Raw genomic sequence first — 14,464 nt, forward strand, 5'->3', positions numbered from 1 at the left:
AATGTGATATCTTGTAACAATTGTAAGTCGCCCTGGATAAGGGCGTCTGCTAAGAAATAAATAATAATAATAATGATAAAAATCAAGGCAGTTGTTGTGTTCATGTAGAGTGTGTGAGACAGATGTGTTCATGTCGAGTGTGTGAGACAGACAGACACCATCAGTGCGTAAGAGTCCCCATTTTTTTAACCAGAACCCTTAAAAACAAGTAAGGTTCCGGTTGCTTGTGCATCTTTTTGAATGAGAGTGAAAGAAGGCTCTACAGCGGTCTTGGCTGGAAAAGCAGCATTGACAGCAGAGGCAGGCTCTTTATTCCATCGCCTGATTTCCAATATGAGTCACATTTGAAATCAAAGCACCTGAGAGGAATTGACTGATCCCTCTTGCTCTGGTCCCAGTTGGCTGGTTTTGATGGTAGATTAGTGGGCTCTGACTCCTGCTTGCTAGCTGACATTGATGCTGCAGTAATAATGGGGCGTGCAGGCAGACCTTGCATTGATCCTAGCATGCTTGAGTGTGATAAAGACCAGGTTAACACCAGCGTGTGGAAATCTAATACTTGATGAGGTCCAGTACACATTATGGAGGCTGTAAGTGACGCAGCAGGCTAATTCACTAGACCCTCGTGCCTTTCACTTGAATCAGGTCACAAAACCAGCACACAGACTGAACGGCAGGCAAGGGGCTGCTCAGGTCAGGACTGAGATGCTCTCACTCACCTGCAGAGCTCCAGTGGCACAGAGCCTGGCTGTAGCCAGTGCCGTTGTCCATCACCTTTTATAAGCACTAAATATGAAAGTTATGGATGAGCTGAGCTTGCAAAGCAATCATGTTTTTTTTCCATTACATAAAAGCAGCCGCATTCCCTCTAAATAAGCATGAAACGTGCAGCTCTGATTGCATTATTAAACTGGACTCCACTTTCATGTGTAGTCAGTCTATAATGCGTTTTAGACTGAAATGACCCACGACTCGCAGGCCTGGACTGAGAGCTGATTAAACAGCTGCTGGTTCTTATTGAGCTCCACTGCCAGGAAGCTACCTTCAGGGAATGTAAACAGACGCATGCCTACACGGCCCGCTTTGTGATAAAGATTGAAGCATTGAAGCGCAATCGACATACTGCAAGGCTCCCTTTGCCTGGCATTTAGAGCCATTTTACTACCAGCTTCACACTTGAACCTCTTGTCTATACGCTGCAGCTAATTCATGCAGTAAAACCTGGATTAAATAAAACTGCTGTGCACTGGGAGTCACTATAAAATTCAACATAATTGCAGGATATTGCAGCTGTAATATGTAGCCAGTCCAGCATCTATCTCAGCTCAGTGCACCCTGCAGTCTGTTTACTGAAGTCTACGTGCAGTTTGTTATTCAAGGAATCCATCCCTTTATCAGAGACACTGCTGAAGAGCTGGATATCAAGCCCTGGAGTCAGACATCTGAACAAACCTTGAGGTTTCCAGGATCATTCTTCTGATCTCACTTTGGCACCACAATCAATCTTTCAGTGCAAAATAAACACCCCTCCCTCTCTCCTTCCAGGTCAATATGGTTGTGTTCATGGCCTCTCAGCCAGAATGAAAGTGGTAGCGATGCACCCCCCCAGGGAGGCACAAGGACCTTGGTCATGAATCCCTGTCTGCAGCCATAGCTGTTCAGTCAGGGAACGCATGTGCTAGATTATTTATTAAAATATTATTATTATTATTATTATTATTATGTATTTCTTAGCAGACGCCCTTATCCAGGGCGACTTACAATTGTTACAAGATATCACATTATTTTTACATACAATTACATTATTTTTTACACATTATTTTTACATACAATTACCCATTTATACAGTTGGGTTTTTACTGGAGCAATCTAGGTAAAGTACCTTGCTCAAGGGTTCAGCAGCAGTCCCCCACCTGGGATTGAATCCACGAGCCTCTGGTCAGGAGTCCAGAGCCCTAACCACTACTCCACACTGCTGCCCATACTACACAACACTACTACATTATACATATTTTACACTGCATTATTTGGCCTCGACTATTATTACATAAATTACCTGGCAGATAAGTGGGAAGGCTGGCTGTAGGGAAGCCATGGGCAGGGGGATAGGAGAGCTGCCCTCCTCTGTTATACAAAGCTAAAAAGCAGGTGGAGGCTGGTAAGGAGGAGGCGAAATCTGGCACACAGCGGGACATAATGGATTGAGGTAAGATATAAATCCTTTCCTTGCCGATCATTGGATCATTGTTTATTGAAGGACAAATAAGATGCTAGGTGTTCGATTGATAATTTGATCTGGTATTGGAAGCGCCTAAAATATACTTCATATTTATATGATTTGATAAGTTTGATAATTTAGTTCCCTGCCAGGGTTGGGTCGGGTCAGTACCTGTATGTGCAGGGTTGGGTCGGGTCAGTACCTGTATGTGCAGGGTTGAGTCGGGTCAGTACCTGTATGTGCAGGGTTGGGTCGGGTCAGTACCTGTATGTGCAGGGTTGGGTCGGGTCAGTACCTGTATCTGGAGGGGTTGGGTCTGGTCAGTACCTGTATGTGGAGAGTTGAGTCGGGTCAGTACCTGTATGTGCAGGGTTGGGTCGGGTCAGTACCTGTATGTGCAGGGGTTGGGTCGGGTCAGTACCTGTATGTGCAGGGTTGGGTCGGGTCAGTACCTGTATGTGCAGGGTTGAGTCGGGTCAGTACCTGTATGTGAAGGGTTGGGTCGGGTCAGTACCTGTATGTGCAGAGGTTGGGTCGGGTCAGTACCTGTATGTGCAGGGTTGGGTCGGGTCAGTACCTGTATGTGCAGGGTTGGGTCGGGTCAGTACCTGTATGTGTAGTGTTGGGTCGGGTCAGTACCTGTATGTGGAGAGTTGAGTCGGGTCAGTACCTGTATGTGGAGAGTTGAGTCGGGTCAGTACCTGTATGTGCAGGGTTGGGTCGGATCAGTACCTGTATGTGGAGGGGTTGAGTCGGGTCAGTACCTGTATGTGCAGGGTTGGGTCGGATCAGTACCTGTATGTGGAGGGGTTGAGTCGGGTCAGTACCTGTATGTGCAGGGTTAGGTCGGAACAGTACCTGTATGTGGAGGTGTTAGGTCGGGTCAGTACCTGTATGTGCAGGGTTGAGTCGGATCATGCATAACAAGTGGACCAGCAACTGGAGTGAGAATGTTTTATAGCTGAGTGGAGAATAATTAGCAATAAGTGGGAGTTTGAATTATGTGCTCAGTGAACTATGTATAGAAAATAAAAATGTCAAGTGGAAATGACTGAGTGTACGAAAGATAAGACTGCACCACAACACAAACCAGACTCAATACCACAGCGTGCACCCAGACTGCACTGCAACACAAACCAGACTCAATACCACAGCACCCAGACTGCACTGCAACACAAACCAGACTCAATACCACAGCGTGCACCCAGACTGCACCACAACACAAACCAGACTCAATACCACAGCGTGCACCCAGACTGCACTGCAACACAAACCAGACTCAATACCACAGCACCCAGACTGCACTGCAACACAAACCAGACTCAATACCACAGCGTGCACCCAGACTGCACTGCAACACAAACCAGACTCAATACCACAGCGTGCACCCAGACTGCACTGCAACACAAACCAGACTCAATACCACAGCACCCAGACTGCACTGCAACACAAACCAGACTCAATACCACAGCGTGCATCCAGACTGCACTGCAACACAAACCAGACTCAATACCACAGCACCCAGACTGCACTGCAACACAAACCAGACTCAATACCACAGCACCCAGACTGCACTGCAACATAAACCAGACTCAATACCACAGCACCCAGACTGCACTGCAACACAAACCAGACTCAATACCACAGCACCCAGACTGCACTGCAACACAAACCAGACTCAATACCACAGCGTGCATCCAGACTGCACTGCAACACAAACCAGACTCAATACCACAGCACCCAGACTGCACTGCAACACAAACCAGACTGCACTGCAACACAAACCAGACTCAATACCACAGCGTGCACCCAGACTGCACTGCAACACAAACCAGACTCAATACCACAGCACCCAGACTGCACTGCAACACAAACCAGACTCAATACCACAGCGTGCACCCAGACTGCACTGCAACACAAACCAGACTCAATACCACAGCACCCAGACTGCACTGCAACACAAACCAGACTCAATACCACAGCACCCAGACTCAATACCACAGCGTGCATCCAGACTGCACTGCAACACAAACCAGACTCAATACCACAGCACCCAGACTGCACTGCAACACAAACCAGACTGCACTGCAACACAAACCAGACTCAATACCACAACACCCAGACTGCACTGCAACACAAACCAGACTCAATACCACAGCACCCAGACTGCACTGCAACACAAACCAGACTCAATACCACAGCACCCAGACTCAATACCACAGCGTGCATCCAGACTGCACTGCAACACAAACCAGACTCAATACCACAGCACCCAGACTGCACTGCAACACAAACCAGACTGCACTGCAACACAAACCAGACTCAATACCACAGCACCCAGACTGCACTGCAACACAAACCAGACTCAATACCACAGCACCCAGACTGCACTGCAACACAAACCAGACTCAATACCACAGCACCCAGACTGCACTGCAACACAAACCAGACTCAATACCACAGCGTGCATCCAGACTGCACTGCAACACAAACCAGACTCAATACCACAGCACCCAGACTGCACTGCAACACAAACCAGACTGCACTGCAACACAAACCAGACTCAATACCACAGCGTGCACCCAGACTGCACTGCAACACAAACCAGACTCAATACCACAGCGTGCACCCAGACTGCACTGCAACACAAACCAGACTCAATACCACAGCACCCAGACTGCACTGCAACACAAACCAGACTCAATACCACAGCGTGCATCCAGACTGCACTGCAACACAAACCAGACTCAATACCACAGCACCCAGACTGCACTGCAACACAAACCAGACTGCACTGCAACACAAACCAGACTCAATACCACAGCACCCAGACTGCACTGCAACACAAACCAGACTCAATACCACAGCACCCAGACTGCACTGCAACACAAACCAGACTCAATACCACAGCACCCAGACTGCACTGCAACACAAACCAGACTCAATACCACAGCGTGCACCCAGACTGCACTGCAACACAAACCAGACTCAATACCACAGCGTGCACCCAGACTGCACTGCAACACAAACCAGACTCAATACCACAGCGTGCACCCAGACTGCACTGCAACACAAACCAGACTCAATACCACAGCGTGCACCCAGACTGCACTGCAACACAAACCAGACTCAATACCACAGCGTGCACCCAGACTGCACTGCAACACAAACCAGACTCAATACCACAGCACCCAGACTGCACTGCAACACAAACCAGACTCAATACCACAGCGTGCACCCAGACTGCACCACAACACAAACCAGACTCAATACCACAGCACCCAGACTGCACTGCAACACAAACCAGACTCAATACCACAGCGTGCACCCAGACTGCACTGCAACACAAACCAGACTCAATACCACAGTGTGCACCCAGACTGCACCACAACACAAACCAGATTCAATACCACAGTCTGTACTGCGGGGGAACTGGCATTTGATTCCTGTTTCTCTTTATTTTCTCTGCAGTTTGAATAGATGGAACAGTCTGCTGGCAGTAACGTTAATTGGGATTGTGGTCTTTGGCATACAGTTCTACATTAGTGGGTTTTTACAGTGACAGACTGGCATTGCAGTGGCACAGGTGTTTGCAATGAAGCATTAATATCCCCTGCAGCAGGCATTGCAAGCTATACAGTAACCGTTAGGTGAACTGGACTTAATACAAAGCATAAAGATTCTCACCCTGAGATCCAGGACTAAATATGAAGAGGTCCCTTAAAAATGATGGAAATCGAGTTAACCCTTAGAATATAGCACAGGCTGCTGTTCTGTACAAGCTGATATCCACAACAGTAGAGTTTCCATTATTATTTGTTTATTTAGCAGCTGCCTTTATCCAAGGCGACTTACAGAGATTAGGGTGTGTGAACTATGCATCAGCTGCAGAGTCACTTACAACTACGTCTCACCCGAAAGACGGAGCACAAGGAGGTTAAGTGACTTGCTCAGGGTACAACAATGAGTCAGTGACCCGGTATGCTTGGAGTATACAACAGAAATCCCCTGTCAAAGTAGACCAGTACAAATTCAAGTGTTTATTTACAGTTAAAGAGTGTACATTTCAGTCTTTAACATGCCAAACACTGTTTTGAAGTCGAACTGGAACTTGCATAATAGGCAAGCTAAATCACATGACTCCCACCTCCCACACAACTGTCTGGTTCAGTCAGTACAGTCCTCTTGATGCAATGATAATCGCATTAGGAACTTCATCTATTACGAAACATGTCTTTATGAATGCTAAAAAAGCTAACAAAGACAAAAGCAGCAGTGCATCGACTACGGCTGTGGACACAAACACAAACCAAGCTCTTCCTGGAATGGCATACAGTGAGCAGTTACTGTAGTGACCGATGAAGCACCAAGATAACTCTTCAAAAGAAGATGTGAATTCCTATTAATGATTCTTGTTTAGGAAAATCGATATTTTAGTGTCATTCCGGTACCTTTAGATTTAGGACTGCACCACTGCTATAAGGTCACAATATCGATGAAGGGGAAATGGCTTTTTCATTTGTATTTATGTATTTTTACCTTTTGTGCCTCCAATATTAAAATGTATTATTTTGTTCTGGAATAGAGATGCTGAATATATATTCCCATATTCAATTCAAATATGATTCCAATACAAACTGTTATTGGCTAGAAGATATAACAATGACTTGGATATTTCAGATCAGATGCAGTATAACTTATTAGACAGTTTTCTGCACGGCTCCTCTCTATATTAGTGCACAGTTTGTTTAACTGAATGGACCAAGTGACCTACATCACAGGAAGTACCAGTGTAATTTAGGTAACAGGAAGACACCGTTTTAACTTTTAACTAAACTTTGTATTTTAAATAAAATCTGCATAACCCTGAATTGAAAAAAAAATTAAAAAAATTATTAGCAGACGCCCTTATCCAGGACGACTTCCAATTGTTACAATTATATCATTATTTTTTTCATACAATTACCCATTTATACAGTTGGGTTTTTACTGGAGCAATCTAGGTAAAGTACCTTGCTCAAGGGTACAGCAGTAGTGTACCCCACCTGGGATTGAACCCACAACCCTCTGGTCAAGAGTCCGGAGCCCTAACCACTGCTCCACACTACTGCCAAGCCAGGTGTTTTTTCATCCCCAGTGATAATGCTGCTAACGGATGAGGAATGTTATCCCTGGTTGTTCTCACTACTCCCTCAGCTGCCTCTGCATTGTCTAACAGCCTCTTCCTGTCTGCTTTACAGAAACCAAGCAGGAGCTGGAGGAGCTGATGACTGACATCAAGAAACTGGCTAACAAAGTGCGCTCCAAGTTAAAGAGTAAGTAACCGGAGCCCCTCCCCATGCAAGAATCCTGCAGACCTGAGCTCCTCCCCATGCAAGCATCCTGCAGATCTGAGCTCCTCCCCATGCAAGCATCCTGCAGACCTGAGCCCCTCCCCATGCAAGCATCCTGCAGACCTGAGCCCCTCCCCATGCAAGCATCCTGCAGACCTGAGCCCCTCCCCATGCAAGCATCCTGCAGCCCTGAGCCCCTCCCCATGCAAGCATCCTGCAGCCCTGAGCCCCTCCCCATGCAAGCATCCTGCAGCCCTGAGCCCCTCCCCATACAAGCATCCTGCAGACCTGAGCCCCTCCCCATGCAAGCATCCTGCAGACCGGAACCCCTCCCCATACAAGTATCCTGCAGACCTGAGCCCCTCCCCATGCAAGCATCCTGCAGACCTGAGCCCCTCCCCATGCAAGCATCCTGCAGACCTGAGCCCCTCCCCATGCAAGCATCCTGAAGCCCTGAGCCCCTCCCCATGCAAGCATCCTGCAGCTTGGGTTGAGTTAGAAGCTCTGGAAATGGCTTTTGTCCAGTGGTTAGGTGGCATGCTTGGGTCGTTTCTTTAAATGGGGTTCTAGCTAATGGAATGATTCCCTGCCTGCCCTGCTCTTCCATCTGCTGTGTGTGTAGTTTTGAAAGAAACACATGTTATAGTTGATAGGTTTTCTTTTTTAATGATGTCTGGTAGCCTGTTAGGTTAAAGGTATGCAACACTTTAACCCAGCAATGCTCTCAAAGCCAAGCATGTCAGTCATTAGGGAAATTAGCTGGTTGGTAAAATACAGGGTGGATAGAATTGTGCTCTGCAGGGCAAGTGACCTAGGAAGTGTAAGTATAGAGCACAACCTGAACATATTCATTCTCAAAACTACACAAGTGAGACCTACAGAGACTTTTAATAAAACATTTAAATAACTCAACATGTAAAGCTTATATAGGGCCCTAGAATTCAAGATGCTGACAGGTATCCCAGGGATTGAAGGGTTAAAACATGTCATTTTCACACTGATTGCTTTTCAAGAGAGAGGACAGGCTGTGGGATTGTGGGGGGGGGGGGGATAATTGACACGAGTTAAAGGGAAACTTGGAAGGGTTGTGCACAGCACAGTGACTGAAGTCATCAGGATTAAATAGCAATATGAACTTCAAACAAAGACAAGGGGGGAGTACTTGCTCTCATTCTGAGAAATACATAATCATCCTCCTGTTCAAAAGCAGTCAACCCCAGTCCTCAGAACTATAATCAATCCATCTGCTGAATCTACTGAAATGCATCTATTCCACGTGTCTCTCTATCTCTGGGTGTTTCTGTGGGATTAATGTATTTGTCACTGGTTCGATCATTCTCCTGTGCTGTTAATAAAAAACTCAATAAGTAACCTTGTTTAAGCATGAATTTCTGAAGGCTCATTCCAACAGAAAGCACCACAATACAATGGATTTAAAACCTTACCACCCTCCCATTTATACCAAACACAGTACTGAAGGTTATTTCAGGCAAACAAAAAAACTATTTAATTTCAGCCTATTTGGGTCACAATTCAATCAATGGCCGACCCCCTGGCCTTTAAATCAGCAATATACTTGGCTGTTCTTCCTGGAGACCTGTGCCAACTGTCATTGCCATGGAAACAGCACCAAAATACTATTAGAACATTTGGAACACAAATAAAGTTAAGTTATTTCCCCTGAAAGGTCAGTGTGTCTGGTTCTACAAAGAGATGATTCTTGGGGTCCTTTCACACTGGGTGCGTTTCCCCAGACAATCCGTGCCCGAGTAGGGTTCGGTACGGATGTTCACGGGTACGTTTAAACAAACCGTACTGAGACACCTTGCCTCCGTACTCACTACGGTTCACTTATTTTTGCTTCAGTGTGATAGAAAAGTGTACTCGGTTCGGAAGCTGTTGCTATGTTAGTGGTAAATCCACGAGCAGTAAATATTACAGGCTTGGAGTTCATGGAGCTCTCTGGTAAAAACAAATACATTCATTCATTAATTTATTATTACTTACGTTGGAACTTGAGATGGGTTTGAAGATATTGGCATCATTTGGTGTGCATGAAGAAAAGTGTTCTGTGGCCTCTTCTGCAACTGTAGAAATATTCTACAGTTCCTGTCATGCCTTCGTCTGGGTGCAAGTCACCTTTGCCTGTGCATTTATTTTGTCCACAAAATGTGTCAAATAGCACAGCATTAAAACCCAAAAAACAGGATCTTCCCAATGGCTGTAAACATGTTAAGGTCCCAGCATGCACTTCAAGGAGATGATGTGTTTTTGTGTTCTCAGTACTCTTGCTGGTGTGTAGTGTGAAAGGGAAATGTTCTCAGGACTCCTGGAAAGACGGAAGTGTGCTCAGTACATTTCCAAACGTACTCAGCACACCTCCAGTGTGAAAGAGAAATGATCTGAGGATGTTTCCCCTGGAAAGAGATGAGTGCACTTGGTAAGTGTGCTGTGCTTGGTACCTTTACAAGCATACCCAGTGTGAAAATGACCTACCCCTTTTGTAATTGAACCCAGTCAATTTAAATAGCATGGAGAGTTCAATTAAGGCAATCGTATTTAATTGTCAAACAAATTGAATTACTGGTCAAGAACGTCAACCCTGCAGTACAGCCCACACCAAACGTAGAGTGCACCACCAATTAGGTATTACAAAAAACATAAGAAATATTAAATAAACCTGGCTACAACTGGGAACCACTCCAAGTGACTGGAAACACTAAATAAAAAAACAAAGTAAATGACATTTGTTGTGACAGTCAGACCTTCTTTATATCCCCAGCGCAGTGTCACCCCAGCGCAGAGTCCCGGCCAGAGTACCATGGCAGTCAGTGAGGATGAGCTGCTGATAATATCACTCAGTTAATGTCACACCTAATATCACTCACTGGTCATACAGCTGATTTCTACTCCTCCTAATGCCGCTTTGGAAAATAACAAATGTACGATTTACACTGCTGTGTATTTATCAATATATAGCACACACAACACTACAAGATACAGTATGTGTTTTGCTGTATATTTATCATTTATATAGCACCCATATATATAGCACACACAACACTGCGATGTAATTAATACAATTTGGTGCACATGCAGAGCAGAGTGAGATATGAAGCACTAGCAGGGTTGTGATCTGATGTGATGCTGTTGTGTAACATGACATTTTAGTTTGCGCCCTGTGACAGTGACAGGCTGATAGTGTGGCTCTCTAATAGAAACAAGTGGAAGGCTACAGATCTAGTAGGCAAGCCTGCTGTGTAGCAAACCCCAAGGGGGTCTGGATTTGAGGGCTGTCCTTCCCTTCAGAATAGGGGATTGCTTTCTGCCTTTTCCAAAGAGCACAATCCACCCCTCAAAGCCCAGCTGACACACCAGCGGGCACTGCAGTGTGTTGTACAGAAGGGTCTCTCTAGGGGACTGAGTGACGAGGGTCGACCACTACACAGCAGATCATTGGCTGTACTGTCCTTGTTTATCATCGGGCAGCAAAGACGGCAGCGATTGGGACCCTGAAAGTCTTTTCTGTTGGTTGCAGGCATTGAGCAGAGCATCGAACATGAGGAAGGGCTGAACAGATCGTCGGCTGACCTTCGAATACGAAAGACTCAGGTGAGAGGGAAGAATGGCTATGTGTTAAAACTACAATTTACAGGGGTTTGTAAATAATGCCTCGATTCTAGTGCCTTTATCCAGGTATAGATGAATTGGATGGTCTGGGTGAGGTGTAGCTGAGAAAAGACAGTGGACTAATGCCTTGTTTCCACTGTCTTTTCTCAGGTATAGCTGAGCTGGCTGGTCTGGGTGTGGTGTAGTTATAGTTAAAGATGGCTGTCTGTGGTCCAGTGTAATTTTGTCAGCCATAGCTGACCCAGGAAGTAGTAGTGCATCAGTAAATGTCATAGGGTGTCAGTAAAAGGGCACGTTGGATAATGGGATTGATTGAAAAAATGCAAACAAGTGAAGATGGACGATGTTGAACAAACATTTGTGGCTGTTTTTATTTTCCGTCTTTACACAGCTGTCAGTAGTCTTAATGAGGTTTCGTCACGCAATAAGAGAAAAGAGGTGGAAAACAGCCTCCACTGTTGAAAACAGTTTGTCTCTTTAGCACATGCCTTTTGATGGTGTGCTTCCACACAGCACAGTTTGCACCCGTTGGGTATGAGATACGAAACTGTGCTGTCTGAGGTGTAGCTGAGTGTTAGTGGAAACACCCTCCAGCTACACCTCACCTAGACCAGCCAGCTCAGCTATACCTGGGGAAAGGCACTGGAATCGAGGCCTTAATGACTGGCTTTTTTACTTTTCTTACTTGTTTTAGTGGCTTGTTTTTTCCTCTCCGTTCTTACCCCTTTTTCCCTCTGCTAGTCTCGCTTCCTGTTTTAGTTTACTTTCAGTGTGCCTGGTTAGTATCCTTATCAATTCCCCCCATGTGAAAAGTTCAAGCTACATCAAATTCAGCATTGCCAACCCCACCACTGCATAAATCATGAGACAAGGGGGCTCCCGAGTGGCGCATCCGGTAAAGGGGCTCCGCGTGGAGTGTAGGATGCGCCCTATGGCCTGGAAGTCGCCAGTTCAAGTCCAGGCTATTTCACTGCCGACCGTGGACGAGAGTTCCCAGGTGGCAGCACACAATTGGCCAAGTGTCGCCTGGGTGGGGAGTGCGTAGGTTGGCTAGGGTGTCCTCGGCTCACCGTGCACCAGCGACCCCTGTAGGCTGGCCGGGCACCTGCAGGCTTGCTTGTAAGCTGCCCAGAGCTGCGTTGTCCTCCGATGCTGTAGCTCTGGGTTGGCTGCATGGCGGGCTTGCAGAGTGAAAAGAAGCAGTTGGCTGACGGCACACATTTCGGAAGACAGCGTGTGGTCGTCTTCGCTGATCCCAAGTCAGCGCGGGGGTGGTAGCGGTGAGCTGAGCCTAAAATAATCCAATTGGCTATTTCAATTTGGGAGAAAAATCAATTGCCGACTACTAAATTAAAAATAAATTAAAAGAAATCATGATACAAGCTCTTACAAATTAAGAGATTTGACGTCCGATTTGCGAGATTTTATTTTTCAAAACATAAATCAATATTTCAATGCTAAGAGACAACCAATATTTTGAGTTGTGTCTATAACACCTCAAAATCTCTTTACAAACCTCTATTAGTGCTTCTCAAAAACACAACTAAATCAGACAATCCAGATAATTTAATATTATCTATTATCGTACCTGTTACTGCTGCGCAGACAGCTGCTGCAATGACAGCTACTGGAGTGTTGCATGTTTAGCAATATGAAGGAGTTGGAAAGCAACTGCTCCAGTCTGGGTGAATTTGCATCTACAGTGTTTGCGCTTCTTTGAGTTTTCCGCCTTGACTAACGTATATCTTTGAAAATCAAAAAATCCTGAGATCCCACAGTACTGTCGAGAGATCGCGAGCGGGTTTTAATTTAAATTAGAAATCGTGTGTCTCGCCATGAATTTGCGAGAGTTGTCATTACAGCAAATTAAACAACGTTGGACTCATGAAAACTGCTTCCTTCAGCAGCAGACAGAAAACAATCGTTGCCTAAAAGTTCTGTTACGTGGCCTTTAAGAGGCGTGCAGAGAGAGTGTGGCAGACCAGCAGTTATTAATTCAACAGTAATGCATGCAATAAGTGGAGATTAGTCTGGCCTGCGGGGGCAGGCTGAGGGTTCAGCCCTCATTGCCCTGGAGTTAATGAGTTTCACTGGCTCCTTTTCAATCCCTTGTTTCTCCACTGATAAACCTGACTGCCTCTATAGCCTCAATCCCTCTCACAGCCTGTCTGGAGTTAGTGCCACTTAAAGGACTGCAAGCTGATACACTGACTTAGTAAATTTTACCTTGAAATGATGGTGGCTGATAATTCAGCATGAATAACTCTCACCACTCTGTGTAAAGAAGTGTCTCCTGCCCTGTGTCCTGATTCTCGCGACCTAATTTCCAGTTCGATCTTCTTCATTTTAAAAACTTTAATCAGATCCCCCTAATTCTTTTTTGTTCTAAGCTAAATTAATTCAGTTCCCGCACTCTATTTCAGAGCTCAGGGCTAGTCTGGCTGCTCTTTGTTGGACTCTTTCCAGAGCAACAATGTCATTTTGCTGATGTGCTAACCAGAAGTGAACACAGCTCTTTCACCTTTGACTCTTTACCTTCATTCTACAGCAAAGGTCTCCAACTGAATTAACTCCTGTTGATGCCAGTAGACATCATAAAAGCCCTAAGAGGTACATCAGATCGATTGATAAGACAGTAAGATGATACAGACATCGGATATGCCAGTCCCAATTTAAGTCAAGATAGGGAAACGACTTGAAGAATTAGTGATACGAGGTCTTCTGTAAGGCCAAATGATTAGTCTGCTAAGATATGGACAAGCCTCTATCTCCAGGGACACAACTTATGGAAGTATGTTGTTACTGACCTACTTGTTTCTTTACTCTGGTCATCTTGTCCCAGCATTCCACGCTGTCTCGCAAGTTTGTGGAAGTGATGTCGGAGTACAACGCCACCCAATCAGATTACAGGGAGCGCTGCAAGGGGAGGATCCAGCGGCAACTGGAGATAAGTGAGTAACACCCCACCCACCCCCCAACCCTTCCACCAGCCATAGAAAAACCTGCCATTTTTACCACACAGGTCTGTGTAAGCAGGACTGGTGCGTTTGTTACTCAAACGTATGCGTTCTTTAATATATCATGTTCGGATATCTGTGCAAGATTCAGATAAGTATTCAAAGAATCATTCACTTGACAAATGTTATCAAAGCCATTATATGTAAAAAATATCCCAGAAGTAAGAAAGGCCTTGCTTTACCCAGGTGAATTAACTACAAAACAAAGGAAGGATGCCATTCAGTAGTTTTTGCTTAAGAGTTCTGGCTATATTATTATTATTTAT

General features: G+C 45.5%; 1 protein-coding gene across 4 annotated transcripts in view; it reads left to right on the forward strand.

Moving 5' to 3' along the window:
• The window catches only part of LOC117430619 (syntaxin-1A-like), a 104,807-nt gene that overhangs the window by 67,295 nt on the left and 23,048 nt on the right, over positions 1-14,464 (forward strand). For all 4 annotated transcript variants that reach the window (XM_059001410.1, XM_059001408.1, XM_059001409.1 and 1 more), the window contains exons 4-6: positions 7,459-7,533; positions 11,090-11,163; positions 14,024-14,132. In XM_059001410.1, coding sequence (XP_058857393.1) covers positions 7,459-7,533; positions 11,090-11,163; positions 14,024-14,132 — 258 coding nt within the window. The remainder of the gene's footprint in view (positions 1-7,458; positions 7,534-11,089; positions 11,164-14,023; positions 14,133-14,464) is intronic.

Source organism: Acipenser ruthenus, chromosome 26 (assembly GCF_902713425.1).
Source record: "Acipenser ruthenus chromosome 26, fAciRut3.2 maternal haplotype, whole genome shotgun sequence".
NCBI classification, from domain to species: Eukaryota; Metazoa; Chordata; class Actinopteri; order Acipenseriformes; family Acipenseridae; genus Acipenser; species Acipenser ruthenus.